Below are 27,965 nucleotides of genomic sequence, written 5' to 3'. Positions count from 1 at the left end.
GGGGGTAAAGTCCATTCAGGACATGCCTGTGTCCTTTCAGCTTCACCCAGCCCCACTCTGTCATACCCTTCACTCAGCTGTGTCTCACCTTCAGTGCTCCAAGGGAGAGAGATCCCTCATCACCATTTCAGGCCCACATGGCTCCCCTGGATGGCTGGCAATGGACTGAAGCACAAGTGTGCTGCCTCAGTTTCTCCCTCTCTAAGTAAAGAGACACACACACTTCCCAATGCCTTCCCCCCACATTTCCTCTCAAATCACCCCAAGGAAAAGGGCTGGCCTCTGAACACTCCATTCTGTGACAAAACACTCCCCAATAAGAAAGGCTCTATCAGCAAAGACATATTTATCACTGGAAGCACCTTTAGCAGTATGTAAAATAACTTCATTCTCTCCAGCCTTCTCATCATTCCCAATGGAATTCACAGATGACAAAAGACCAAGGAAAGAGAAACTTTTAGGTTAGAAACTCTGAAGTTATCTTGGAAGGAATCAGGGAGCCACACTAGGGAAAATGATACTATGCCTGGGAAGAGATGTCACAAGGCAGGGGACACTGGTGGGAAAATACCTGTATGATGGAAGTAGCCAGCTTGACAGAGCTGCTTATGAAAGTTTTAAACTACACAAGTATCATACAAAGTAGAACTGTGCAAACATTCCCATGTTTAACTCCAACAGTACTACGAAAATAATACCACAGCCTTGGCCTTTTCTACTTAAATAACAAATTGCCAGCAAGAGCCAAAGATGTCTATCATTTGGAGAGCAAAAAGTAGACTGAGACCACACTCTCACTTTACAGAGAGCTACAAAGATTACATGAAGATAGGACTGTAAAGACATATCTTTAAGTCCCTGCCAACCTAATCAAGATGGTATTAACAGTGATCTCACACTCCATCTGCCTGGCTAGTAATTTATGAAAAACGTACTTCACTATTACAGGAAAAATATGTTGCGCTGCTTGTGGCCACAAACCCACTGCAGCAGCTCAGGAACTCTTGGATCAGAGGCCATGAGACCAGTTCTTGACATTTACCAGGTACTTCCCATGAGATGTGATTCACTCATACAGCAATCTTGTTTGTTTATTTGCCCTACTGATGATCTCATCTTCAGACAGATAAAAGAGCTGATAAAAAACTTAGTCCCTTGCAATTTAGAATGCAATACCATCCTGGTTTGCTTTTCATCCTGTGAATTCTACACAGGCACTACACTCAATTTCATGAGATTCTTTTCATGAGTGATACATCTCCCTATTCTTGCATTGATCAGCCAACAGTTCTGATGAAATTACTCCTTTTCCATTCAGAAAAACAGAAAAAGTCATCTTGCTTATCAAAACTGGATTTTTCCCATTAATATTGCATGCTTGTCCCTTTAGCTTGCACAGCCTAAGAATCAGACCTATGAGACATGCTAGTTGCAGAAATCATCTTTTTTTTGGCAGGAGGTGGTGGGGGTGGTAATGGCATCATTTTGGAAAACAATGTGAAATCTTTCAATTTCCATCAAGGCAAAGTTCAGGGACAGCATTCTAATATCAGAATTACATAACAGAACCTCTGGGTACCAAAAAAGCCCCAACCAAAACCAGTAGCAACACACTGGTAATTATGCCGTAATAATTGCTAATTATGTATTTCTTTGCTTAGCAGAACTACTATTTGGATCACCCTTCTAGTTGCTGCAGCAAAGGAAGGCAGAATATGCAATGAAGAACATGGTATGCCTACTGTATTTCTAGAAATTGTCTTTCTGCTGCAAACTGGGGGAAAAGTATCTAGAAAAATACTACCTGCTAAAAAAGAGTAGTTAGAATATACAGAGCAATAACTAAGAAATGAATAATGGCCTATGATTTAGTCAATTCCTACTCATTTGAACAACTTAAAGACATCACTGCTTTTATTCTGAATACCAACAAGGCAGAATGAGCCTCTAATAGCATTAGAAGGTTTGCACAATCAATATCATTTTCTATTGCAATCAGAATATGCAAAATTTTCCTCTTCTAGCTGTGAGATGAGAAATGGGCTTGGAGCATGAGATTATTTTCTTACCAAATAAAATACACAACTTACTTTGTATTAACAAAGGTTGAGTCAGTCTCAAGTACAATTTTATCAAGAAAATAGGAAAATTCGGTCTCAGTAGCATTTGTTCCATCTTCAGCAGTGAAGATGAAGGGAACCCTTTCCCTGAGTACAAATGTTCTTGTGGTGGCTCCTCTATTTCTCCATAAAACCAAACACTGCCACTTTTTGTATTTTAGTACACTTAATACAATTTTGAAAGGAATTGGGTAACGTCTCTAGTGTTCCTCTGAAAGTTTCTAGCTGTGATATTTGCAACTCATAGAGATTTTTTTTGCCCCTTAATTTTTTTCTTAAATACTTTCATTTCTGTTCAGAAATGCTCACCAATCTCACTCTGACAGATGAAAAACCCTACAAATTTGTCTTTTAGAAACATTCTTGGAAAACATGCAATCTTGACTTTATCCAACAGATACACACTTTGTAGCTTTGTTAATATATGCAAATTGTCTGATTGCTTGAAATTACTCATTAACCAGGCTGGAGAGCTGATTACCTGATTATCCAAGAGAAAAATAACTTAGCATGATTTTGTGTCATTTGAAAGTCTAGATAATTTTCTAATTAATTTGAGTTTTCAAGTGAATTCAGAGACACTAATGAAAAACAGAAAAGAGGTCAGTGATCTAAATCAAGGTAAGCTTTCCAGGAATTTTCTTCTTATAGCAATCATTTGTCAAATGTCATTGTTGTTTAGAGACACTTCAGACACACACACACAAAAAATGAGAACTTAGACTTCCAAAAAACATTCAAAAACCATTGCATGGTTTTTCCATGCTACTGTAAATACATCTTGTAGAGCTGGATGTAAGATTAGTGGTGCATTAGTACGGCACATGGCATTAAACTTGCAGTGTTACCAATAAATTCTGAATTATATACGAAGCAATATGTAGCAGATAATCTGTCAATATGCTGAGAGAATAATAAATACTGGAAATACATACTTGCCACTGAAAAGTTGTTGAGTGGATATGGCAGATCCACATCCTGGGGCTTCTCCTTATAGCCTATGAAAGAGCCATCTGTCTTCAGCAGGAAGTATCTTGGCCGCCAGTTTTTTATATATTCTCCTAAAGGAGAAGGAAAAAAAAGTTCATTAGCACTGCAGAAAAAAACCCCAAACTTGAATACTAAAAAACATACCATATTATCAGTATCAAACATTAATTATATCAAAATCTTTTCAGATGTTTTCAATTTACAGACAAAGCCTTAACTCTGTCCAAAAGAAGGAAAAACTGAATTGCAGTGGTAAGCCTGGACTGTACAACAATGCCTCTGGAATAAGAAGCTGTAAGTATGGTATACTAATATTGTATAATTCTGAATTTTATCACACTATACTTTTGAAAAATCCTGCATGCTTACACCATAAATAATTTTTTCTTTTTCAGGGAAAAGAAACAGACTCTACATCTTGACTTCTAACAACCAAATGAAATGTAAACTGCTCCAAGATAGAACTCTTACCCTGCTGAGCCAAACCAAAAAGTCATTAATTTTCTCAAAACATACACTAAGCAAATACAAGGAAATTGGGGGAAATGGAAAAACCTACACAAAATATACTTTGAAAATATAACTGAAAACAAAAGGAATAAACCAGAAAAAGTAGAAGTCAATTGCCTTCTAAGAGGTAAGTCCATCAGGAAACCTGTCATGTCACCTTTCCCCTACCCCAGCCTGAGCAAAAGATTCTGCATTCTGAGTCTATGAGGAATTTAGGATCAGAAACATACAGAACACACAACCCTTAATTAATGCCACTTATTTGCTATTAAGGGTGAAAAATTTCCTTAATTTTATTACACTTTAGAATGCCACACCAGAAATCAGCAACAATTTCATTTTTAGAGTGCAATTACTCAGTTCAGTACAGGTTAGTTTAGATTTGCCCAACTTCCCTCATCTTTGATATCTATAAATTCTGCACAGTAAATAATGACTTTTACTACGACTTTAAATAAAGTAACTGCTTCATCATTATACAAGTGAAAATTTTCAGAGAAAAAAAGAGTGTATTAACAATGCAGAATTTCCATCAAGGAACCTAGGAATTCTCACCACTTGTAAGATGCTCAGAACGAACCATGCCAGGGGCTGCACTGCTCCTGGGCTAAGCCCCAGCCTGGCAGTGCCCTTTATCAGCTCAGCACCTTGTTAGCTACAGCTACACAGCTTTTAGGCCATTCAAAGTCAGGAAGAAGTTTACATCCCTCTAACATGGAGGTTACTTCACTGAAGGGTAATCTAAGAATTCATTAACTGCACCTTCACCTTTCCATCATAGCAATCAACTAATTGTCACTGAAGTTCAACATGGGAATTGCTGTTAGGGCCTTGAGGAACCTGAGCACAGCTTGTAAGGATTTTGGCAATACCCATGACTTAACAAATCCAACTGCAGCCACTAACATGTCCAATTTTCATGTATTTAAGCAGAGAAGGCAAGTAGGGAATACAAGATGGAGAAGACAATTAACACAGGGCTATTCAGGCTGGCTTATGTAGCAAACCTCTTCCTGTTTAGTCCTGCTTCCAGATAGCAGGGTACTTGCTTGACTTTGCAATACAGACATTTTCACATAGGTAGAAAGAATTTAAAAAGTCCAAGTGTGACTTAATCTGACCACTAAGTGAATAGAGTAGATATGCCACTAGTTACTTTTGTACTGATGCAGAGCTGTATCTCAAACTAGAGCCTCTGGTTCTAGTTTGGCTGGGAACATCCCTAATGATACTGCCAGTCTGAACTCATTTCACAGCAGGAAATCCCAGTTAACATGAAAGCATGCAAAAAAAACCCCAAAACAAAACAAACAGGTACAAGCTGAAGAAGAAACACAAGTGCAGCTTGGGAAAATAAATGTGTAACATTAATACCAACAACAATGAAAAACTGTATCATCATTACATGAAAATGCTGAAAATTAAGTTTGCTGAATACTTGAACATGAAATAATCACAGGCTTAAGTAAAGGTATGAGTCTTATTTTAAAAATATTTAAAATATGCCCTGCAACAAATTTTCTGAAATCTGCATGGAGTCAACAGTTGAAGCCAAAACAAAACCTTACGTATACAAGTTTTAAAAATATTAACATCTTAGCTGCATCCTTAAAGAAATTATAATCTTCTGTATTTTTCTAGTAAATTATATCTGATTTCATTGTAAGTGCCTGTTACTGGATTTGCAATCTATCCAGATCTTAGTCTTATCTAGAAGTCAGTCACCTAAACCTGCTCAAGAATTTAAGAACAGCATGGAGATGATCTCAACAAGCCTAAAGCAGACCAGCCATCCAAGGGGTCAGGTTTCAAAGAGAGTCCCTCCTTTCTGCCAGGAATAAACTGGAGAGGGAGATAAGCAGGCTGCTCTAAGGATCAGGGCTGATAGGCTAAGTGCACTTAAGAGTCACTCAGGACAGAAGGGCAGCCTTTATTTGCTTCCATACACTCTCCAGAATGAAACCTCCTGGAAAAGGAGACCATTCTAACTGGTGGCCTTAGAGACAGACTCAACACACTCTTCTCCAATCCTTACTCCCTCTTCACTGCTTAAGACAACACCTCAGGTTGGGTACCCAGGAGCAGCCAAACACAGACTCCCTTAATCAGAAAACTGGACAGAGTTTTAATCACCTACTGAATTATTCAGCTTCTTCTGGAGAAGAAGCATTGGAAGAGCTGAATAGCACTTTCAAGCTCCTCTGAAGAGAGTTAGCAACTCTGGATAGAAGCCAATCATAGGAGAGATAAATACCAATTTACCTATGAGCATAGCTGTATCCCTGTTCTCACTCTACAGACTACAGCCAGACACAGAAAAAGAAATTTAAAAGCAAGTGTAAAACACTATGGCTTCATAAGGATCCATATATTTCTTTCACAGACATATTTCTTCTTTGAAGAAGAAGTGGTTTCCCAACATGAATCATAGTCAGACTACTTTTTCAAAACATCCATACGAATACATATACACACAAACCTTGGTTTTGTCTTGAAAATACCAATATTCCAATTCCTCTCCAAGGCCTATATGTGAAAATTTATCATCTGCCCTATATTTACTTTGTAATTTAATTAAATAATGGGTGAACACTTTTGAAGACTAAATGGTGATATCAGTGAACAGTTCACTTAGCTGTTCAAGTGGGTTAAGGGCTCTCAAGATGCTCTCTAGGTGCTCTCTTATTACTGCATTCCTTTCACACAATCTGCCTAAAGATAGAAAAACATTTTAGTCCATACTTCTTAATAAACGTGCTTACTGATTTGCCTTGAAAGAAATTCTCCACACAAAAAATGCTAGAGCAAAGCAGAGCATTTGAAAAGAAAAAACACTTCCACATGTCTTCTAACTTAGCAGCCCTGCATTAAAAAAAAAAAAAAAAAGTGTATTTCCCAGTATTATCAATACTAAATCACTATAAAGATACTTGGAATGTATGTTTATTAAATACCTCAACACAAGCAACCTAGAGGAAATTCTCATGTGAAATTTCTTAAATCAAGTGAAAAGTAGTAATGATATGAGAGAGGAGAAGTCCAGGCAGGCAAACCAAACCACAAGACATACTGACAATTTAATAGAATGGAGCTGCAGTATTTAAAAAAGCAGTGGATCTGCCATGGAGCGATAATCGGTTTGTACCCTGCTTCCTGCTGAGTTAATGTAAGATAAATTATTGTTTTGCCTAAATTTACACCCTTCTAAGTTGAAAACCACATTCTTTCAGGATCTGTTTATTAGACAGTAAGAAGAGGTCTCTAATTGCAACTACCGCAGCAAAGAAAGCCAAGTAATTCCTACATCATTTTAATTCTAGGCAAAGTTTTTTAAGCTACTTGAGGAAAGTGGCACTAGAATATGCATCTTGCTGATACATAGAGACAATAAATACATACACACAAAATACAAATTTTATGTTGTTGGGGTCTGCTTTTTCAATAACTACTGAGAGAATACACCCAAAAGATTAAGACAGCAGTATATTCATGAAGGACATGAAAATTCAATCTGATCTTCATGCAAAAAGCACCCTCGTAACATGCAACTCTTTAATTAACGTTGTATTTAATAATACACTGGCTAACAACAGTAACAAAGAGTGCTTAATGAAGGTTTGTTTAGAACATGACCCTCGTGGCTGCCTCTTTATTTGCCTCTGTACTGCAGCCTTAATGATTTTTCTTTTTTGCTTTTGACAGCCAGTAACAAGAAACCTGCCTTCAGGACATTTCACAAATATGTTTATTCCAGTGATGCAACGTTGGTCGTTTTCATACTGTTGAGAAGCTTCAGAAAGGAGAGCTTTCTAAGAAATTGTATGAGCAGTAAAAGAAAAAAAAACAATCTATTTTAGACAAATGCATCACCCAAAAGTTTGTAATTTTTTTTCACTTTACCTCGCAACCCAAACTCTCTCTTCAAACACGTATTTCACCTCAGATTTGGCAGTTGCTATTGTTAGTCTCACCATTTGTAATCCTTAAGCATTGGAAATTTAGCAATTATTGAAAAATTAATCAGTAATTCAAAATTAATCTTATTATTTTTAAATGTTTTTTTTAAAAAAACACTTTTGCGAAACATCTACATTTTTCAATATGTAAATGGTTTCAGAGGTGTGAAGGAAATGTCTTTAATATACAGTGCTGATAAGCAACAGAAACCTGAGTTCAAAAACTTGCTTCCTTAAAAGAAGCAACAGCTGCCACACAGACATAAGTGAGATTTAAGGGAGGAAAAAAAAGTGAGGGAAAAAAACCTTCCAAAAAGAGAACACAGCAAAATTCTGCCTCTTGTCTGTTCCATCAATTTACTCAAATGGATTTAATAGAAATAATACACAAACATGGTCTCCCTTTTTTTTTTTTTTTTTTTAAGGCACCTTTTTTGTTAGATCAAACTCCCTGCAATAACATTTAATAAATAGAGGGGGGGAAAAAAGGAATTTATCTAAGAGCATTAAGCAACGTTACATAAAAGTAAATCACACAATTATATGCAATTTTTTTTTTTTTTAAGAAACAACTGTAATTAATGTCAGGTAAAATAAAATTATCGCAAATAATGCCAGTGGTTTTGAGATTGAATTTCCTTACCTTGGCCCTCTGAGGGCAGTGTTACCTAACACACGATTGGAAGCATCAGCAGACTATTTGATTAAGTCAGTAGACACTAAGTAAATGCAAAGCACTTCTGTTAGAATATTTACTTCTTTTTAATTTCATTTTAAGAAATTTGCAGCACCGTTCAAAGCCACTGTAAAAAATAAATGTTTAAGATAACTAAAAAATATACCTATCCTCATAATTTATGTCCTTCAATCTAATGTAAGTATGTAATAATACATTATGCAAACTGTTCTGCAAAATCTTATTGCATAGTAAAAATTTAAATGAAACTGATTTTTCCTAACGTGCCCTTAGGGTTTTAAAAGGCATTTTTATAAGATGCCCTCTCCTCAGTATTTGCTGGCAGTTCAAAGAAAAGCAGAATTTGGAACTTTCTGATTCTCTCTTACACTGTGAAATGGTGATTATTTGTTTATACCAACTGTTTTCCCACAGTTCCCAGTAATACTGAATGACATTTTGAGCACATCTGTACTTGCATTAGTCCCAGCTGAGAAATAGGAAACATTTCATGGTACATGTGGGCACTGGCTTATACCACAGCTAGGTTTCCATTAAGTTCTTTGCAAACTGGGAAGTTTAGGTGAGAAAGTTCAAGTACCTTTCACTGTACACAACATCTCAATAATCCAGCTCAGATAGAAGACTGCTCAATTTATGCCCAGATATTTAGAGGTGGCCAGAACCCAGTGAAAACTCCAGAGATGTCAATGTTCTGCAGAAGGCCAGAACCCAGTGAAAACCCCACAGAAGTGAATGTTCTGGACCAGTGAAAACCCCACAGATGTGAATGTTCTGCAGAAAGCCAGAACCCAGTGAAAACCCCACAGATGTGAACGTTCTGGACCAGTGAAAACCCCACAGATGTGAACGTTCTGGACCAGTGAAAATCCCACAGATGTGAATGTTCTGGACCCAGTGAAAACCCCACAGATGTGAATGCTCTGCAGAAGGCAGCGAGCAGCCTCGTGTATGAGCTCCAGAAGTGCCTCAGCTGAGCAAGGGGGGAGGAAAGCAGGGACAACCCTCTGTCCCCCATGCCAGCCCAGATGCACTGAAGAGCTGGCAAACAGGAGATTCTTTGTTCCTGAAGCAGTGTAAGTAGTGACCAAAGAGAAGGGCTCCTAGCAGGGAAGCAGATTCCCTGCAAGCAGAGGTGCAGGCGCAGGCAGGGGAAGTCACGGAGCAGCTCCCCATGGTTTCAGGTGCACTTCAGCTAAAGTGATGGGCAGGACCAAATCCCCTCAATGGAAAGATTCTCCCTGCTTACTGTGGGGTCTTCTTCCCCCTCACAGGCTGTGAATGCAATGTGCAAACATATTCCAGGGTTCTAGGGTTCAAATCACCAGCCAGCATGGTTTTTTCATTATGACTGGTGGAGTGACTCATTGTCCTATCTTGTACAAATGCAGCAGCACTTCAGCCCCTGTTATTTATTCAATGATTTCCTCTTGCATTAATAATCTTTTCTCTAAAACATGAAAAAAAAATACAGAGGAAAATATTCAATAACAGAGAGACAGACACACCATTATTCACACATAAATGCAGTTTTGAAATTGGGCATCTACAATATCCACTCAAAATTACTGGTGTGTTTTGGCAACACATGGAAAATAAATGTTCGTTTTCATATGCATGCAATTTTGTCCTTTTAAAAAAATCATACCAGAAATACTGAGTGAGCTGACATCCTGACAAATTGAGAATTGACCTTTACCATGCCCATTGTGAGCCAGCAGGAAGAAAAACTTGCCAGTTTCAACATCACTCTCACTTCCCCCTTATTCTTGAAGGATAAGAATTAGAACAATAAATAAATTAAATAGCAGTTGCTATTAGCACATGCTGTCTGGAACAACAGAGTCCTGTATTGCATCAGCATCTCTGAGCAACAAAGGTGATCAATATTTTCTAAATATGCTTGCTATTTAGGAATTGAAAACCAAAGCCTGTATTCTGGAAACATTTAGGAATACTGGTCACAATTTCTCAGTATTTCTCTTGAATAAGGCAATACAGCATAAAAGCCCAAAAATACTGCACTATTTAGATGGTTTTCAGAGCAATTTTTTTATTTTTTAATAGTGTTAAGCTGTATTTGTGGCAACTCAAGCATTTTAAATATTGTTTCACATATTTTTATAGCTAAAACCTTAATGTTCTCAGTACTTTTAAATATTTATATAATTCTTTTTTATATAGCACTATAAGCATCAAGTGGTACTTTGTATAACAGAAAAAATACTATTTTCTTTTCTTCTGCTTTTATCAAGTGCTAGTAGACCAAAGGATATTTTTCGGGTTTTGAAATTATGTTAATATTTTAATATTAAAATATTTTTAGTACAAGTATACAAATATTAATCTAGAAATTTCAGTGAATAAGACAGTCAGTTACAACAGGAACAATTTAAATTCATGTACTTAGTAAAAATTTATTAAGTCAGATGATTAAAATACAAATGATTTTTACATGTGGCCAAGTTGTGTTAAACATCATCTTAATATCATCTACTTACAGCATTTTGCAAAACAGCTAACACAAGAGATTTCAAACTTTCCACTGTTTGCAAAAGAATATGGTAAGTTTGACAATAGCATTATCACTCAACTGAGTTTCTTTAACAGACACATGCGTTGACAAAAATTATGTGACTTTTCCCCCCTTAAAACTGGTACACACTTGCATGTTTTCACAGAGCAAACTGTCTCACTTTTAGAACTGGCACGTTGAAATAATTTTAAAATAGTTCCTCTGAACTTTCTCCTTGTCACTAGGTGTGCTCCTTGCCCCAGTCCTTGCTAGGTGCCAAAAAGCTGCACCAACACCATTCCCCTACGTTTCCTCCTCGAGGCACATCACTGAAGTCAGCCTTTTTGCTTTGTCACTTAGCCTACACCATTTGCAAAGAATCAGTACCAGATAAGCCCAAGCATTCCTCCAAGTGCTGGAGCTGGAACACCCCATTACTGCTGCACACATCAGGAGATCTCTTTGGTTGCTTGAACTGGTTCAGCACTGTCCAGAGTGACTGAGCTTCCCACCAGCAGTGATGGAACACATAAAACACCACAACTCTGGGAAGAAGAACCAACAACCCCAACTAACAAAAAAAGCAAAAAGCAAATCTCCTCTGGCTCAGATGCAGAAATTGGTACTTGGGCAGGAGGCAGCCATACCTGAATTTCCAGTTAAAACTGACATAATCCAAACCTGACATCTCCCACTCTGCCACAGTGATGGCAGAAGGGCACATCAAATGCTCCCATCAGTAGCTATTGTCATCAAGGACCTGCAGATGCCTATTAGATCTAAGATGGAAGACACAATAAAAAGGAGTTCCTTGACTTTGGGTAAGGGCTTGGTGGGATGCACTGATAAGGTTCATTCCAGTAATATTTAAGTCATGCTGTAAATGACAAAAAACCCTGATACATACTGATAACATGAAGACATGCCTGCAATCCACATCTACAATACACCTCAACCACTGTTTCATTTTCCATTTTTCAGTTCAGTATAGATATTTGAATGTTGAATGTCATGTAATATTAGAGAAGAAAATGCGTTATTTTAAAGTTTCCATTTTTATCTTCAAAGAAATCACCTGTATAACAATGTTTTCATTTAGCCTTTCTGGGCTAACTTAATTTCCCTCTATGCTTGTATCCTTTCTCACATTTCTTTCACAATACCATGGAAACTCGCCATAATCACTGAACAAGAAATAAGAAAGGATTTTTAGTGAAAGCAAGAAGACTATATTCCTATGGAGCGATCCAAATTTATTTTATGAGCAACTGTCAAACAGGAAAATATAAGTTATGCCTGACCAGCTCCTTGCCTTCAGAGAAAGAACTGAAAATAAGATCAAGTGAAAGAGAAAATTAGTTGCTAATCTCATTCTAACCCCTAGCACACTCTATAATACAAGACAATCACCAAGTGGCACTTTCTGCATAAGAAAAGCTCAGGATGCAGAAGTAGGGGTATGCAATGTACCAGTCTTGCAGCAGACAAAGCTATGTAAGAACTTGCAGAGCACCTGTCCCCCAAATGTCTGAGACTGAAATAACTACATTACTCTTTCTATGTCCACAAATACCAAATTTGTTAAGTTGTTGCTTTGGGAATTTTTTTTTTTTAGCTCACCACATGGAGAAATCAAAAGTTTTCTTCCCTACTGCAAGAAAAGGCTCTTTTTAGGAATAAACAACGGAGGGAGGGAAGATATTAAACTCCTGAACTAATTAACAGAAGTAAAGGAGGCGGTGGGGGACAATGATAATTAATATGTACCCTCCTCCTAACCAAATCTCCACATACATTCATTCTGTATATGCACACACAACAGCAGCATCATAAACCGTCTCAAGTTCTTGCCATTATTCAGTTCGACATCTGCACATGTTTATGCGTCTCTCCAAACAACCTCTTGAACACCCTGCTGGAGCTGTCATTTTTTTCTTCTCCCTATCTGGCAGATGGCAAGTCAACAATCGGCATCAACAGCAGCCGAATATCTCCCCCCTCCATCCAACCCCCCTAAACAGACACAATAATAACTTCTTTGTGCTTCCCCACAATGCAGCTGCTTAAACCATTTCGCTACAAGGCTGCTTTGCCTTAATAAAAAAAAAAAAAAAAAAAAAAAAAAAAATCCCTTCTGTCAAGTCTAAAAAGCAGCATAATGTTAAGCAAGCTAAAGCCACAGCACAGCTGCAAACGGGCAGACACATTGACAGCTCCTCCCTTAACAAAGCCCTGTGAATTGAAGGGGGTTCATCTGAGGCTCACACAGTAATTAGTATAAAAAAGTCCGACAGCCTCTATTATGCTAGGAAAAAAAAACTGGACAGAACTGGGCTGCTGTTTTGCGTCAAGAGTTCTGCTGCAGAGTAGATAAATCATGTTGGGTTTTTTTCCTCTCTTTTTAAAGACAGTAATAAGGAGGATGAGAGAAGCTAATTTGAAAACTTGGACACAGTAATTGTACCATATGGTGAGCATTTATCCCTTCTGAAATACACGCTAACAGTCACTTACATGCACAGTGCTTTGTTTTACAGTTGTTATTCTCCCTACCATATTCATAAAATGGATCTGAATATCCGATACTCCAGAGAAGTTGTGTGTAATTAGCAGCAAAACTGCCTGTGCTTAATGTATTGGCCTACCATAGCAATCCAATTAATTGGAAAATCCCATGCCCCCCAATTTAAATAGTGTCCACTTCAAGGACTTCTTTTATTTCTCTCAAACTGGCTAAATATCACACATAATAAAGTTCAGAGAAGTAATTTATTGACACTAATACTCCTTGATACTGTTGACTCTAAAGCACATGAGCAGGAAGTATTTTTCTTCTAATCCATGCAGTATAGAGGAATTAAGTCAAGAACCATTCAAGAGTAACCACAAAATATTTCAGTTCCATCATATTTGGGACAGGAACTATTCAGCAAATTAAAGGTGAAACTGAACTTCAACACAGGGCACGGGAGGGAGACAAAGACTTCAAATCCACTCCCTCACCTCCACCCCCATTTTCTTCCTGGATCATCCTTTGAAATATTTTTGTTAATAAACCAAATGCTTAATTCATAAGGACCTACAAAATTTGGAAAATACACCATCCACCCCTTAGGATCTGCTTGTTCCTTAGCACATACTTCCAGCTTTTCATCCTGTTCCTACAACCACATCTTCATACACAAGATAAGGAAACAACTGAGTGGAGCTGGGAAAATGTAGGTTTCTTAACATAAAGAAACCCTGTAGTGAAATGGAAAAATTCATAAATCTTAAAATGCTGCTTTCAGAAAATAAGATGTAGTAAACTTCGAAGCAAGGGAAATAAAAAAAAATTTAAAAAAAAAAAATCAAACAGATTAGGAAATGAAAATTTGGGGAAAAATTAACCAGACACAAAATGAATTCTGCAGCTGAGTATAATACACTTGCAAAAAACCAGAATATTTTCTTTCTATTGGTTTTTACCTCAGAAGACAACACCAGAATCTACTTTAGGTAATAGAAAAATACTTCCTATCAGTCTAGATCAAAAAGAAGGTATTGGGGCTGACTGTTAAGTACTAAAGAGTTCCAGAACTAGGCAGAATACATACACAGTTACTAGGAAATTGTAAGTGAGGTGAAAGCTACAGGCAGACACAGCTATCCTTCACTGATAACTGTTTGAAGGATTCTAAAATGGAGAATTATACCCCACAACGCCAAGGAAAAAAAAAAAAAGTTTATAAAAACCTTGAAAATGTCAAGTTGCTTGGCTGGATGGCAATCAAAACTGCTTCAAATTCTATTTTTAATCACACAAATAACACAAACTTACATAAGATAAACAAGGCAACACTACTTTTGAGTAGAAAAATTATGTCCATCATATGGGCTATCTTTAAGAAGGTCAAGAAAATAAAATGGATGGAGACTGACACAAATTATTTCATCTTTTAAGAAAATCTTTTAATAAGTGTAAAGAAACTAATTGTGTGAATGAAAAAAACATGTGGTGGAACAGAACATGGAAAGGAAACAGGGTAAAAGGAAAAGATCAAAATAGGATTACATAGTCTAATGTTCAACTTTCAACCCATGAAGCTCGACAGTTTTCTGTTAGGAGCGTTTTCAGTAATATATACAATGATCTAGGGTTACCACTGCATATAATACCTGACAGCAAAACTATTTCAGTTTATTAAGAATGTGAAGAATTTCAGAGTGGCAACTCTATGCCAGTGAGCTGAGAAACACCAGACAAAATACAGTGACGAATCACTTGAATTAATAAACAATTACAAAAATAACCTGAAATGCTCACACACTGTTTAGTTTTAAATTAACCACTAAAGAACAATTAATATAACCCTTGTTTAAGTATGCAACACTGAGAAGAAATGAAAATATCCTCATTTGTAAAGTTACCAAGTTTTACAAACACTGTAAATATTATTCCAAGGTAAACAAATAAATTACAGTTTTGAGAATGACATTTTTTAAAAATGACAGGACAACATAAGAGCTTTAGAGACAAAACACATACACAGAGAAATAACTAGAGAGAAGCAAGAGAAGAAGAGTGAGTACAGAAAGACTGGATTAGGCTTCACTTTCAAAGGAAGGACTATGAGCAAAGGGCTTAACAAGACAAATGGCCAATAGCAGAGTACCAGTCATTTCACAGGAACATATTTTCAGAAGAGTTCAGGAAAAGATTTTCAAACATTCTGTATCCACAGTCCTGGCTGAATGCTATAAATTCACCACAAAACTAGTGGTTTGCACCACAGCAATGCAGCCACTCTTCCACCAATTCAGCACCCAACCCTACCAGCACCTTTAGGAAAAGCCAGTCTCTCCTTGCATGCTGTGACACATTTCCAATTTTGTGTGAGCACTTTTTCTTAAAAAATAAAAATCCCACAATCCGGAAATCGCCGTAAACGTTCAGCATAGGGATGTTCTTCCTTTAATTGCTATGCATCCTTTGTTCTAGCACAAATCTGGTACCAGCCAGGAAGTATTGATGCAGAATGAGAGTTCCAGTCCTTGGCCACTTTGGTTCACCTCAAATACAACAACCATAAGAATACCAGGGCAGTCCATTTGGGAAGGTGAGGACAGGCTGCACAGGAAGCATGCAGTGTATCTCATGTCCCACCCCACTGCACCAACACTGGCACCCACACAGCTGGGACAGGTGTAAAAAAGCACACCCCAAGAAAAAGGTTTTGACCAGACCAAAACAATTTCAGGTATTGCTATTGTACAGCTGTTATCAGGATGAGAGTAATTGGCTGGGGGCAAGAAAGAGGCAAATGAGAAGGGGGATCACCATGAACTTAGACAATATTAACTACTAATTAACCAGACTGCTGCTCTGCCTTGTGAGTGCAATTCTTGTTTTCCAGCCAACCTAGAAAATCAGGTCCAAGTGATTTAAGCTTCTAAGATCAACTGCATCTCTAAGCAATGATGCCACGATGGGTCTGACAAACTATTGAACCAAGAACTTCCCTAATACAATTGCACTTTCTATACAACCTAATTATATCCTGACATATGTGTCAGAACATACTCTGACATTGACTCAACACATATACACAGAAATTATAAATTAAAAATATGTAAACTGTACAAATCTCTGTACTCTGACAAATAACTCAAAAATCATTTCAAATGCACAATTGGAAAAGCTAGAAATACAATACTTCTATGTCTATTTGTGAAATAGTTATTACAATTTAATAATATTACAAAATCTTAGCAACTTAGAGATCCCAATATAAATTGAAACTGAATTAGATGGGAAATATGTCCTACCCTAACAGTAGTGCTAAGAAGATAAGAACAACTTGATCAGTATTTCCTTTAAATTTACAGATTAAAATTAAAGAAGCAAAAAAAAAAAAAAAAAAGAAAACCCCAACTCATTTATAACCTCAGAATTCTATATATTTCTAAAAGCTTTCAATGGCTCAAATGTAATAAAACAGCTCATCACTCCCACATAAGAACCATAACACAGTTCAGTTCTAATACATATTTTATATTTATTTATTTTGCACTATTTTATTATATTACAATTGCAACAAATATTCAGGCAAATGAGGTGTTAAAAAGTCTTTTGTTTCAAGTTTTTTTAGTCTCTTAATTATAAGAAAGCAAAATCACAAAATTTTCAGCCCTGCCATTTTACTAGCACAAAATTTTTGAATCCTTTTCAGTTATTTTAGAAACTTTTAAAACACAGCTATAAAATACAACCCCAAAATTCCAGCCACAAAATGGACCTGAAAAATGACTGACCTGGATAAGACACATAAATTTATCTCACCAAGCTCAGGATGATGTTTGCTACTCTTTTTTTCACTAACAGACACACATCTTGTGTTTTCTCTGCTATCTGCATACAATTTCTTCCTAATCTAACTACTGAAAAATGCTTAATGACTTAGGCTCCAAAACAGTCTAATAACTTAAAGGATGACCTTACTCAGCAAACTCTACAATTAGTTTATTCAATGCAGAAGAGAAATTTCATACATGAGAAAACACTGAAAATCTCCTCCTACATCTGGCTTTCCTGAAATTCTGATTATACATACAATAATTAACTGGCACCAAATATTTAACATTTGTGACATCAAAATAATAGGGACCAATAAGAAACTGCAATTTTCAAAAAAAAAAAATTTGCATTTCTATTGAATTAAGTAAACAAATTTGATACGCTTTTGGTGACTTTTTTCCCTCTAGAAAATAAACAGCACAATTCTCTTATTAGCAAAAATGAAACAGAAACTTACAACACTGACTTGAAAATCCTTGTGAAAGTCTGTACTGGTGATGTCACAAATGCTGTCACATCTGAGCAGGTATGGTCTGTAGAAGGTTCAGAAATGTCCATTTTAATCAAAGGATTTACTGAAGGTAGTTGTGTGCTTTGCTTTTATTTTAATGGATTAGAGAATTCCTTGAGAATCATGGTTGAAGCTGTCTTTAAAAATAACAAATTAGGTAAAAATCTAAATAGCTAAAATACAAGGATCTGGTCTGTAATGGATATAGAAAACTATGTAAGAGTGAGGGGAAATCTATACTTTATACTTCCTTCACCCTTTAATAATGATGTTTTCATTACACTAATGTAACACTCATATTTTCTAATTTGCTTAAAATGAACTACACATTATCTCCTCAGAGTAGTGAAATGCCAGTGATAAAGTACTACAAGGCAGAAAACACAACTTCCCCATGCTTGCAGTTATTTTTTAATTCAATATTTTAACTTCATGATATTTTGAAGCCAGTAATACTTTCCATTTCTCCCTACTGAAAATTAAACAATTAAACAATTATTTTTCTTATGTCAAATCCTTACATCACTGGTCCAAAACACAGAGACAGAGAAAGGGCTCTTAACCACCTGGATGAAAGTTTTAATTGTGTGAAAAGAACCTTGTGCCTCTCTTATTTTTCCTATACAATTTGGGAGCATGGCACTGTAAGGACCAAGCTGTACTCTGGGAAGGGATTGGAGCTGCCAGAAGAACTCTTAAACATACATCTTCCTATTTAGAGCCTAACTAGCTGCCTAAGCTTCTTATGATGCAAGTCATCTACATTCTCTAATAATTTCTCTATGTCCTTTCCAATAAGGACTTAGAGTGAGAAAAACTTGGGTACAAAACTTCTTAAAAGATCTTTTACAATTTCATGTCTGTGACATAAGAACTGGATCAAACGACAACTGAATAAAGCTAAGCTTTTTTTTTTCAAATTTCAAAGGGGGAGGGGGGGAAGTCTCATGCCAGAATGAGGTATGAGGACATATGGCCAGTCTATCACCTGACTACCAAACAGCCCTACCAAAGCTGCCACATGTTTGTTAATCCCGAGAGGTAAAACGCTGCTTTGTCTTCCGGGGGCCATGCTGCAGATGAGTGCCCCTTCTGATGCTGATGCATTTTTCCATGCTGATGTCCACCAGGGAATACAGGTTCCACATCAGGGAGAAGCAACACAAATTTTTCATCTCCTCTAAGAGCCTTCCACATTTCTGCTCACCAAGTATGCAGACAAAACGTTGAGCATCAGCAGCACAGCTGAAACAGTTTTAACAAAATCTTTTCTTCTGGATGTTTACAGCTTAATTCAATTAAATTTTGTATCTCGACTATTTAGTTTAGGTACATTAGGCATATTTAAGAATATTGAGTTTTCAGTGACAGCTTGGTCTTGTAACAGCTGATAACAGTTCGATAGGGAATGACTGAAAGTTGGTGATATGATTATTCATCCACAGACAGTAACCTCTCTTCAGACTATCCATGATTATGGGGAGAAACATTTCCCAGAGATCTGGCTGTTCTCTAATGTACTTAGCATTTCTGTAAGGGGCAGAAGTAGGGTGTGTCAAGGGATCAATGATCAGTAAGCTACTGAAAAACTCTAGCCCTCTACAATGTAGATTCTAAACAAACCTCTTTCTTCAGACTCCCCTAGTTCTAACAAAACCCTTTAGTGTATTACAGGTGAAATTTTTCACTAAATCTGTAGCAGGATGCTTGGCCTGAATCTGGTCAGAAGACAAAGCAATGCAAGCTCTCTGGGGAGCTACTGGTGGCACCACAGTGGTATTTTTTGGTGCTGAATATGCTAAAGGGCTGGTCTGGCTCACCAGCTTCAAACACACACCTGTCCCTTTGAAGTGAGACTTGACAGATAAGCTGCTGACCTGGAGGCCCATGACTGGCAGGTCAACCTCTTTACACTATAAAAGTCCAGTCTACTTTGATACAAGTTAGATTCTTCCACATCCTTTTCTTGAAATGTCTGGAGTTTCTCCTGTGGAGTTTGGAATGTCTCTCTACAGTTATTTCCCAGAGACTGAGAGAAAGAAGTCTTCATGCCTGGAGTGTGGTGAGATACATCAAAACCTCTACTTAATATTTCCTTCACTAGCTTTAACATAATTACTTTAATATAGTCACTACATCATCCATGCTATAATAGTTATAATAGTTGACTAGAATGTTTTGGCTTTTATACTGTGTATATATAATTCTGACTAAGATCTTCTATCTGTTCATTTGTTGTAATAAACAACTCATCTTTTATACACATATCTGATTTGCCATCATTAAAACCTGCAGGATAATGTGATTTAATCACACCTCTATAGTCCCTTATACTTAAACCACTGAAAGTATCTGAGGTTAAGGAAGGATTTGCCTTCATTTAAGCTCCTTTCTGTGAAGAAGTTTAAAAACACAAGGGAGTTCTGCCTGCACCTCAGACTCAAAGAAAGGGCTTCTCTAATGAAGTTTCTCTAAGCCTTCTACTCCTCCCTGTGACAACACCTCAGCTGATTCAGCTGAGGAGAAATTCTTCCTCCTCCTCCTTCCAGTCCTGCTGCCCAGTGGTCTTCCTTGTCTGGTTTGCCACTTGAGCTGCTCCCTAGCCCAATAGGTGAAAAAAGACGGGGTAGAGCAAGGCAGAGATAGAACAGCTTCCTGCAAGATCAGATTACTGACCCCATCAGCTGGCAAATAGTACTCTTTCTAAAATTCATCACAAAGTATCAAAGAGTCTATCTTCCAGGCAGGGTCTATCTGAACCTCCCCCTTCATTAGCAGTGTACCATTTGATCTCCTTAGACATGAAAATTAAAACATCCTTTAAGTACTGTTTTCAGAACTTCCCTCTCCCCATGGCACAGTGGCTGGACAGCTGCCTGAAGGACCTGGCCATGTCAGTAACAAGTGGGAGGGCTGTATGTGTACCTACTGCTGATTGTACAAGCACCCAAGCAGATACCAACAGGCTCTTGTTGTCCCTCTCTCTGTAAAAGGATGGTCCTGTTGCCCAGTTTCATCTCTCATGCAAGTCTGCTCCTTAGGTGAGAGTGCAAAAATAGTAACACTTCTGCTTTCACTTACTGAAAAAAATTAACAGTGACTTACAAAACACCTTTAGCTCCCTACATCCGTAATTGTGCCATCACAAAGACAACATTTGTATTCTGAACTCAGGAACACAAAGCACACTAAAGAAAGTGCCTTTACAGTGACTATAAAGAATTCCATGTATTTAATATGTCTAAACAATACTAAGAAATTACTTCTTTCCATGAATCAGGTACCTTCACTTGCAAAAATGTAAGGACCTAATGGGTTTAACAATGCAATTAAAAAATATCCACAGCAACTGAACTATGCAGACACTTCACATCCAGTAAGAGAACTCTAACTTTCCACGATGCTCTGTAGGAAAGTGTCAAACTGGTTGCAAAAGCAGTGGCCAGCTAAGAAAGACTATGAAACACAACAGAAACTACAATAATTTTATCTTTTAATACTGATGCAGTGTTTCTCAAACAGCATGTCAGGAGGGACTTCAGCAAAGAGCAACTGGATTTTTACTGTTTCATTTAAATAACACTCTGAGCAAGTCTTGGACAAATTTTCACCAAATTTACATTTCAGTGCTAATCTGAGTATCTCATGTGCAAATCTGGATAGGACATTTTATGATTTTTATTCATGGCATCATATATTTTAAGATGAACAGGAACATTTCATCAGTTCAGTATGAGCTCTTCAAAAAAGACAGGTGACAAAATTTTCTCCTTTTATGCAGGTACTGGCAAAAAACTACTTGGTTTTTAAAATGCTTATCTTCCTGAATCCACTCTATTTTGATGGTATCAAAATATTCTTCTTAATATTTTTCAATCTTTCTCTTAATCATCCTCATCCTGGTTCTGAATACAACTGAATTCAACCTTCAGTCACAGAGCTCCATATTCTTTAAGCTGCTACATTAAAGAGCTCCTTTACATTTCTGCACCAAGGTTCTTTCTCACAGCAAAGCAATCCCATTTTCCTCAATAACCACACAGGCTCTCAGAATCTCCAGTTCTAGAGGCATTCTCTCCAATGCTGAAAACAGTATCATTTTTCTTCTCTATTTTCTTCTCTCTGGCATGTAAATATTCATTTAAATATTAAATATTAAAAAAGAAACTGGAATGGAAGCATGAATTCCCATTTCCTATGCTAATTTACTTCTCTGTGTTCTTACTATGCATCTTGAAAAGCTTCAAGGAAACCATTTTCTGCATTACTTGACTAGAAACTATCAAGAATTACAAGCATTTAAGAACTCAAACATTTTCTTTCACACAATAGATCTCAATTTTTTTTCAGTTCATGGAAGTCTACCATTTTCCAGCAGAAACATAGTGTCCTAAATATCAAAAGGAATGCTGTGTCTTACACCCTGGACAGTTTGGTTAGTTTTTTCTCAGTAACCTTTTGTACACTCTTCCAAAGCAGTCCACAGATCCCCCTGAATCTGCAAACAGGATGAAAAACATTTTATTATTACTTGTAGCTATTATTAAATTGTTTTTAAAATAACATTACTTCTCAAGTACAAGATTCTTCCTCTCCCAGCTTCATGAGTGGGCTTAGCCCTGGGGTGGAAGAAAGCTGCCCAATTAAATCTGATATGCAAGTATTCCTCATTAACAGAAAAACATAAGAAAAAATAAGAAAAACAGTTATTAAAAAGGCAAAGAACTAGCTCAAAAGACCTTACAAAGAAGCAGAATATAAATGAAAATACTGAGAAAAATCATAGAGAAAGGAGAACAAAATGATCCAGGCATTGGAACAGCCACCTTTTCTAAGACAGGATGAAAAGACACAAGCTCTTTCGTTTGGAGAGGAGAAGGGTGAAGTTTACAAAATCATGAAGGCAGTAGGTATGTGCAGAACTGCTGCTCACCAAACACCACATGGCAATAGTTAGGGCCCTTGGTGAAACACATCCATAGACACACCATCTAACATTACTAATGCAGCAGTTCTGAACGCTAGGAAGGTGCAAGGGGAATGAGAAGCAAGAAAAGGGCCAAACTTACAAGCTCTCTCTAAACAGCACATCCTCTGCCACCACAGCAGACAGAATGCTAAGATAGATGGGCCATTGGTACAACTCACTTGGCTATTTCTCATGGGATGCTTACTTCAAAAAAGATTTCCTGGTTTGCAATTCAAACTGCATTGCAACCACAAGTTCTTTTCTCAGTGTGCACATGAACATATCACATCATATTATCACTTCTCTTTTCTTATTTAGCCTCAGTAATTGCAATTCATTCAGCCCATACTCATAGGTCCCTAAATCATTGATCTTTCTCACTGTTGATCTCTGTGTAATAGTCTTTATAATCTTGAACTGCAGCAGCCAGAAATGGATGCATTTATCTAGCTAAGACCTTAAGTGCCCAATGGTGCAGAAAGATGCATCTTACAGTTCTATCCCTGATCATGCATGTGTTTGCCTTCTTCACAACAGCAAGATATAATTAATGCCCAGTTTGTCATCCATGGTACCTACAGGACATTTTCTGAAGAGCTTCTTACCTAGCCATTCATTCTCCATTAGTTTCTTTCTAAAGTAGATCATTCTAGAGTGCATGTCAAACTTGCTCCCACTGAACAGCTCCCAGCTCCTCACACAAACCATGTCTCCACATTAGCAATACCATTCAGAATCCTAACCCCATCCTCCAGCACACCTGCAGCTCTTTTCATTTTGGAGACACCTCAAAATACTAATAACCATTTTCTCTGCCATTACTCACCACGTCAATGAAAGTACTGCTTAGGCAGAAGTCAGGAATGAGCCTAAGAAATTCTGCTCTGTGTTTACTTCTATTTTGATATGGAACCTTTAATAATTACTCAGCAGAGTCTTCTAACAGTTTTGCTCTTAGAAGCAAACCTCACAGTTGTTTCATCTAATGCATGAATCCTTTTTCCCCTATGAAAACACACTTCACAGAATATCAGAAGCCTGAATAAATCTAAGATACACTATTCAAAGCCTCTAACCTATACACAAAGACAGCCACCTTGTCAATAAGAGGAAATTTGATGACTTGCATACAAATTAACCTTGCCAAATACACAGTGACTCATCTGATTTTCTAGATGCTCATAGTCTACTTGTTGTAGTATTCTCTCTTTAGTTGAACTGATGTTAAGCACTTAGCCATATTAAAACACATTTTGTTTGAACATACCAAACATGAAAAGCAATCCAAATAATTTTCCCAGTGTTATTTATTAATTACTGTCTATGTCACCCATAAACTTTATCATCAATGATTTTGTGTTTGTTTTCCAAAGTACTGAACCTGTCAGACAGCCAATTGTAAAACTAATCATTGCTGAATACAAGAGTATCATGCATACATTCATCTCCCAAACTTTTAGTCATACTTTCCAGTTTGACTTTGGGTTATATAAAACTTAGGGAAGGAAAAAAAAAATTGAATCCATCTTAGTCTCATAAAATTACGCAGGAAGAAAAAAAGGAATTTATTTTAGTCTCAAAAGAAGTAAAGAATTTACTAAAGGTCCTATTCCTTTGTGTACAACAGGCCACATGACTGATCTTTAACTCTGACATTAAAATAATATAGCAAGTGTGTTCCAGAATAATGGTGTAATTAACTCAAAATGCCTACTGCAAATATAAAAGAAAAACACCTTCAAATATTCAACAAATACCACCTTGCCACGACTATTGTTATCTGCTGCTGCCAATCAGTATTGCTGTGGCTGTACAAAGACTCCAGTGCACCAGACTGTCGCTAATTATGTATATTCAAGTGATTAGCAAGCACTTGTTGCCTTGTTCACACCACCCTCCAAACAGCAGCCTTTGAGAGGAGAATAGACTGTAAATTTATTGAGAGAACACTGTTAATCCTTTGGGGAGAATGTAAATGTAAACAGGACTACTCTACATCAAGGTGCTTTGACAACAAAAATCATCTGCATAAACACATGCTCAACAACAAACAGGTGTTCTATTTCACAACTAGCGCCCATTTGATGCTTTCAAGTAAGCATTATGCACAAACTGTTAGAAGTACTTTGAAACCAGCTGCAATTACTATAATTAGCTGTTTTCCTACACTTTGGTGGGGTTTTTTCCTATACCTGTTCAGTATTGTGTTGGTTGCAATCTGTAAAAGTGAAGCTGAGGTTCTAGCCTCCTGCTTAAAGTTTGCTATCCTCTCAGTTCAGCAAACCCTATGCTAAGTTCATCATTTTCATTAAAGTGCGACCAGTTAAAAGATGATGTTGGCATTAAATAACTTAATAGGCCTACAATTGTCAGGTCACTCATCTAATATTCATCATGAATAGGAAAACAAGGACAATTGCCAAAATAGAACCATAAAAATAGTAAACCTTCAATGTTCAGGATTTTCATTTTTTACAAAAATGTCCCTAGGAACATATAAAATTTATTTTTAACAGCAAGAATTTTACTTCTAGTCCTATCAGACAATGGGTGGTGAAAATTCTTGCTTGCAGACAGCTACTCATTCTCATATGTTCCAAGTAAGTGTTTTTAAAAATTATTTGATCAGAGTGCACATACTTCCTTCTATTTAACGAGTACAAAATACTTACAAAGCACCTCTACCTCTAATTTTATTAATATTATGTGTTCAAGCATGTTTCTAGTCTATCTCAGCCTTTCATGGGCATCTACACAGCTTATTTTTCAGCAGTTCCAAATGCTTCACCACAGTGATGCATTTCTACAGGTGAATTCAAGACAAACAAGTCTAGTGCTCTAGAAACCTAGACTTTTCCAAAGTCAAACCATAATGGGCTAATTTCATAAGCCTGGCAGTGCCACCTACAGATAGCTAAATTCCAACTCTCCCAACCTCATAGTTCGCCAGATTTTAACCACTGAACTGAATAATTTCATATTCAGCACCTGCTGAGAGATTTTTTTTGCCTGCAAATGAAAAGCTCAACAAGCTAAGATTAGGACTTCTCAGGGAGTAAGAGCATTACTGGGAGGAAGGGCTACAGATGATAAAGACACAGTACTAAAAAAACAGCAGAAAGAAAAAGGCTCCTGTATCTTGGTGAAACAGGCAGGAAAAATCTATGATCAGCATAAGAAAATCTACCACACAGCACCTTTGTGAGACCTGGAGACAATCTACTGTTGACCAGTTAATTTCACATCCTCCACCAACATCAAAACGTACCTGAGGTCCTTATAATACTTTCTCCACTTGTAACAGAAGATTTGTGGTTTTTTTGGACATCCACACTGGGTGATTAAGAGTGCTCTATATATTTTTAACCACCACTACTTTCTTCCCACCAACTTCTGCTCAGCTGGAAATCATAAAAATTCTTCAGTTGTGTTGAGCCAGCCAAGCAATACAGATTGTACTCCTAGAAATTATTTCCTAAGAGGCCAAAAGAATGACCAAAAAGATTAATAAAGAGTTGCAATATTACAAAAAAAAAAAAATTTAAAAAAAAGCAGTGAGCATTATCTACAAAATTCCAGAAAAACCTGATTTTTGGGCTTCTTCTAGAGACACCATCCTTTGTGAAGTCCAGAGGACAGCAAACCAATAGGTACTCTCATTTACACTCTTAGCTCTTATGGCAAAGATGTACATAGTGAACCCAACAATTTCCATTGTACAAACAATCCCCACAATGACACAAACAATTTTTTTTCTCTGCTGCTTCTTTCTTAACAAACAGAAAAATCCGGTAAGTTATAAAAACAAAAAAAAACCAAAAAAACAAAAACAAAAACAAAAACAAAAACAAAAAAAAAAAAAAAAAAAAAAAAAAAAAAAAAAAAAAAAAGATGACTGTATCTACAGGTTGTATATTCAGATATGAAGAAACACAAGATTCAGTTAATTTAAGCTTTTCATGTATACTAACAGCTCTAACATTGTCCTGTATTGGTCATCTTTGTGATTTGTGTTCTACCTCTCACTGTGTAACAATCCAAAATCAAATTCTCAATAGAGCAGCACTCAGCCACTGAAAAAATGCAAACACTGCATATCTCAACAGTACTACTCATCCAACCTGCAGTAAGGTCAAAGCACTTATGAATCTTTTTAGTAAGGAGTACCTCCTTTATGTCAGTTTAATTCAACACAACTTGCTTAGATGAACACTGCTGCTACACCAGAAGATACAGCTGAAATGCACATGCAAAGGTCACAGTTTGCAAGCCCCTCTTTGCCTTTCTGTGGAGGGACAGACCTTATCTTAGCTAACCTCAGTGTATCACAATCTCTCCATCTCATCACATAAATTGATATGTAATAGTTTAAGTTAAATCTTCTGATTTTGTTGTAAAACCTGGTAAGAGCTAGTAATTCCAGAATTTCTGATGGGAACATTAACTTCTACTGTCACCACATGAAGAGGTTGCAAGGGGTGAACAAACAGCTGTGAAATGCTTCAACAGCTCCAAGCAGATACAAAAATATGGTTCTGTTATTTTATTGTCAAGTAACTCAGCTATATGCTAAAGAGAAAGACTGTAAGGGTGTTCACTACTCATTCATATCACCACACAAAGTTACAGGCAGACACATCCGCTTTCTGTTTGTTTATTTAAGACTCTTTGTGAGACTCAAAGGCAACTAATTAGGAGAAATAGTCTATTGAATTCCAACATAAGGAGGACGTTAACCTGGTTTCCCATTTATATACACAAGTATGTAGTGTTCCTGTGTTTCAAGTAAAAGTTTGTAAGACAGAGTTAAAGAAGAGTGTATAAAAAGTCACTATCAGCATTTGCAAAGAAATGTACATTACTTGTACATTAAATTATTAAAGCTTTAGAAACTATCAGCATCCTGAAAAACCCACGCTTATGTTTACATTCACTTTAATACAGAACATAAATTTAAGCACATTTATGAGATCAATATGGTACATTCTAAACAAATGCTTTGAAATTGATAAGTTTAAGTGCATCAGTCAAAGAAAAAATAAAAATCATAGTCAGCCATGGGTTCCAAAGAAAGAAACATAATTTTAACAGATCATTCTGAGCCTTATAGCCCTACAGTTATCCCTGCTTTATTGTTTTATTACATTCTTCTCTTTAAAAAACCTTTTCCATGAATGCTGCATCCAGATTTTTCATTTTTTGCATGTAGTCTGATGAAAGGTGAGATCTTCCTAGAAAGAGTTGGGCAGATGAAAAGGATAGATATTTTTGCATCAACCTTAACTTGTCAGCTAACATTACTAACAAGTCTTATACCAGAGTATTGTTTCAAGATTACATTCTTCCTGAACAGCAGTATA

General features: G+C 36.8%; 1 protein-coding gene across 3 annotated transcripts in view; it reads right to left on the bottom strand.

Moving 5' to 3' along the window:
* The window catches only part of AKT3 (AKT serine/threonine kinase 3), a 145,032-nt gene that overhangs the window by 64,277 nt on the left and 52,790 nt on the right, over positions 1-27,965 (bottom strand). For 2 of the 3 annotated variants that reach the window (XM_056486306.1, XM_056486305.1), the window contains exon 3: positions 3,056-3,181. In XM_056486306.1, the coding sequence (XP_056342281.1) occupies positions 3,056-3,181 (126 nt within the window). Of the gene's footprint in view, positions 1-3,055; positions 3,182-17,582; positions 17,638-27,965 lie in introns of those variants that run through there. The other variant, XM_056486307.1, reaches the window with a different exon arrangement.

Source organism: Oenanthe melanoleuca, chromosome 3 (assembly GCF_029582105.1).
Source record: "Oenanthe melanoleuca isolate GR-GAL-2019-014 chromosome 3, OMel1.0, whole genome shotgun sequence".
NCBI classification, from domain to species: domain Eukaryota; kingdom Metazoa; phylum Chordata; class Aves; order Passeriformes; family Muscicapidae; genus Oenanthe; species Oenanthe melanoleuca.
This window is presented reverse-complemented; position numbering and strand designations above follow the sequence as displayed.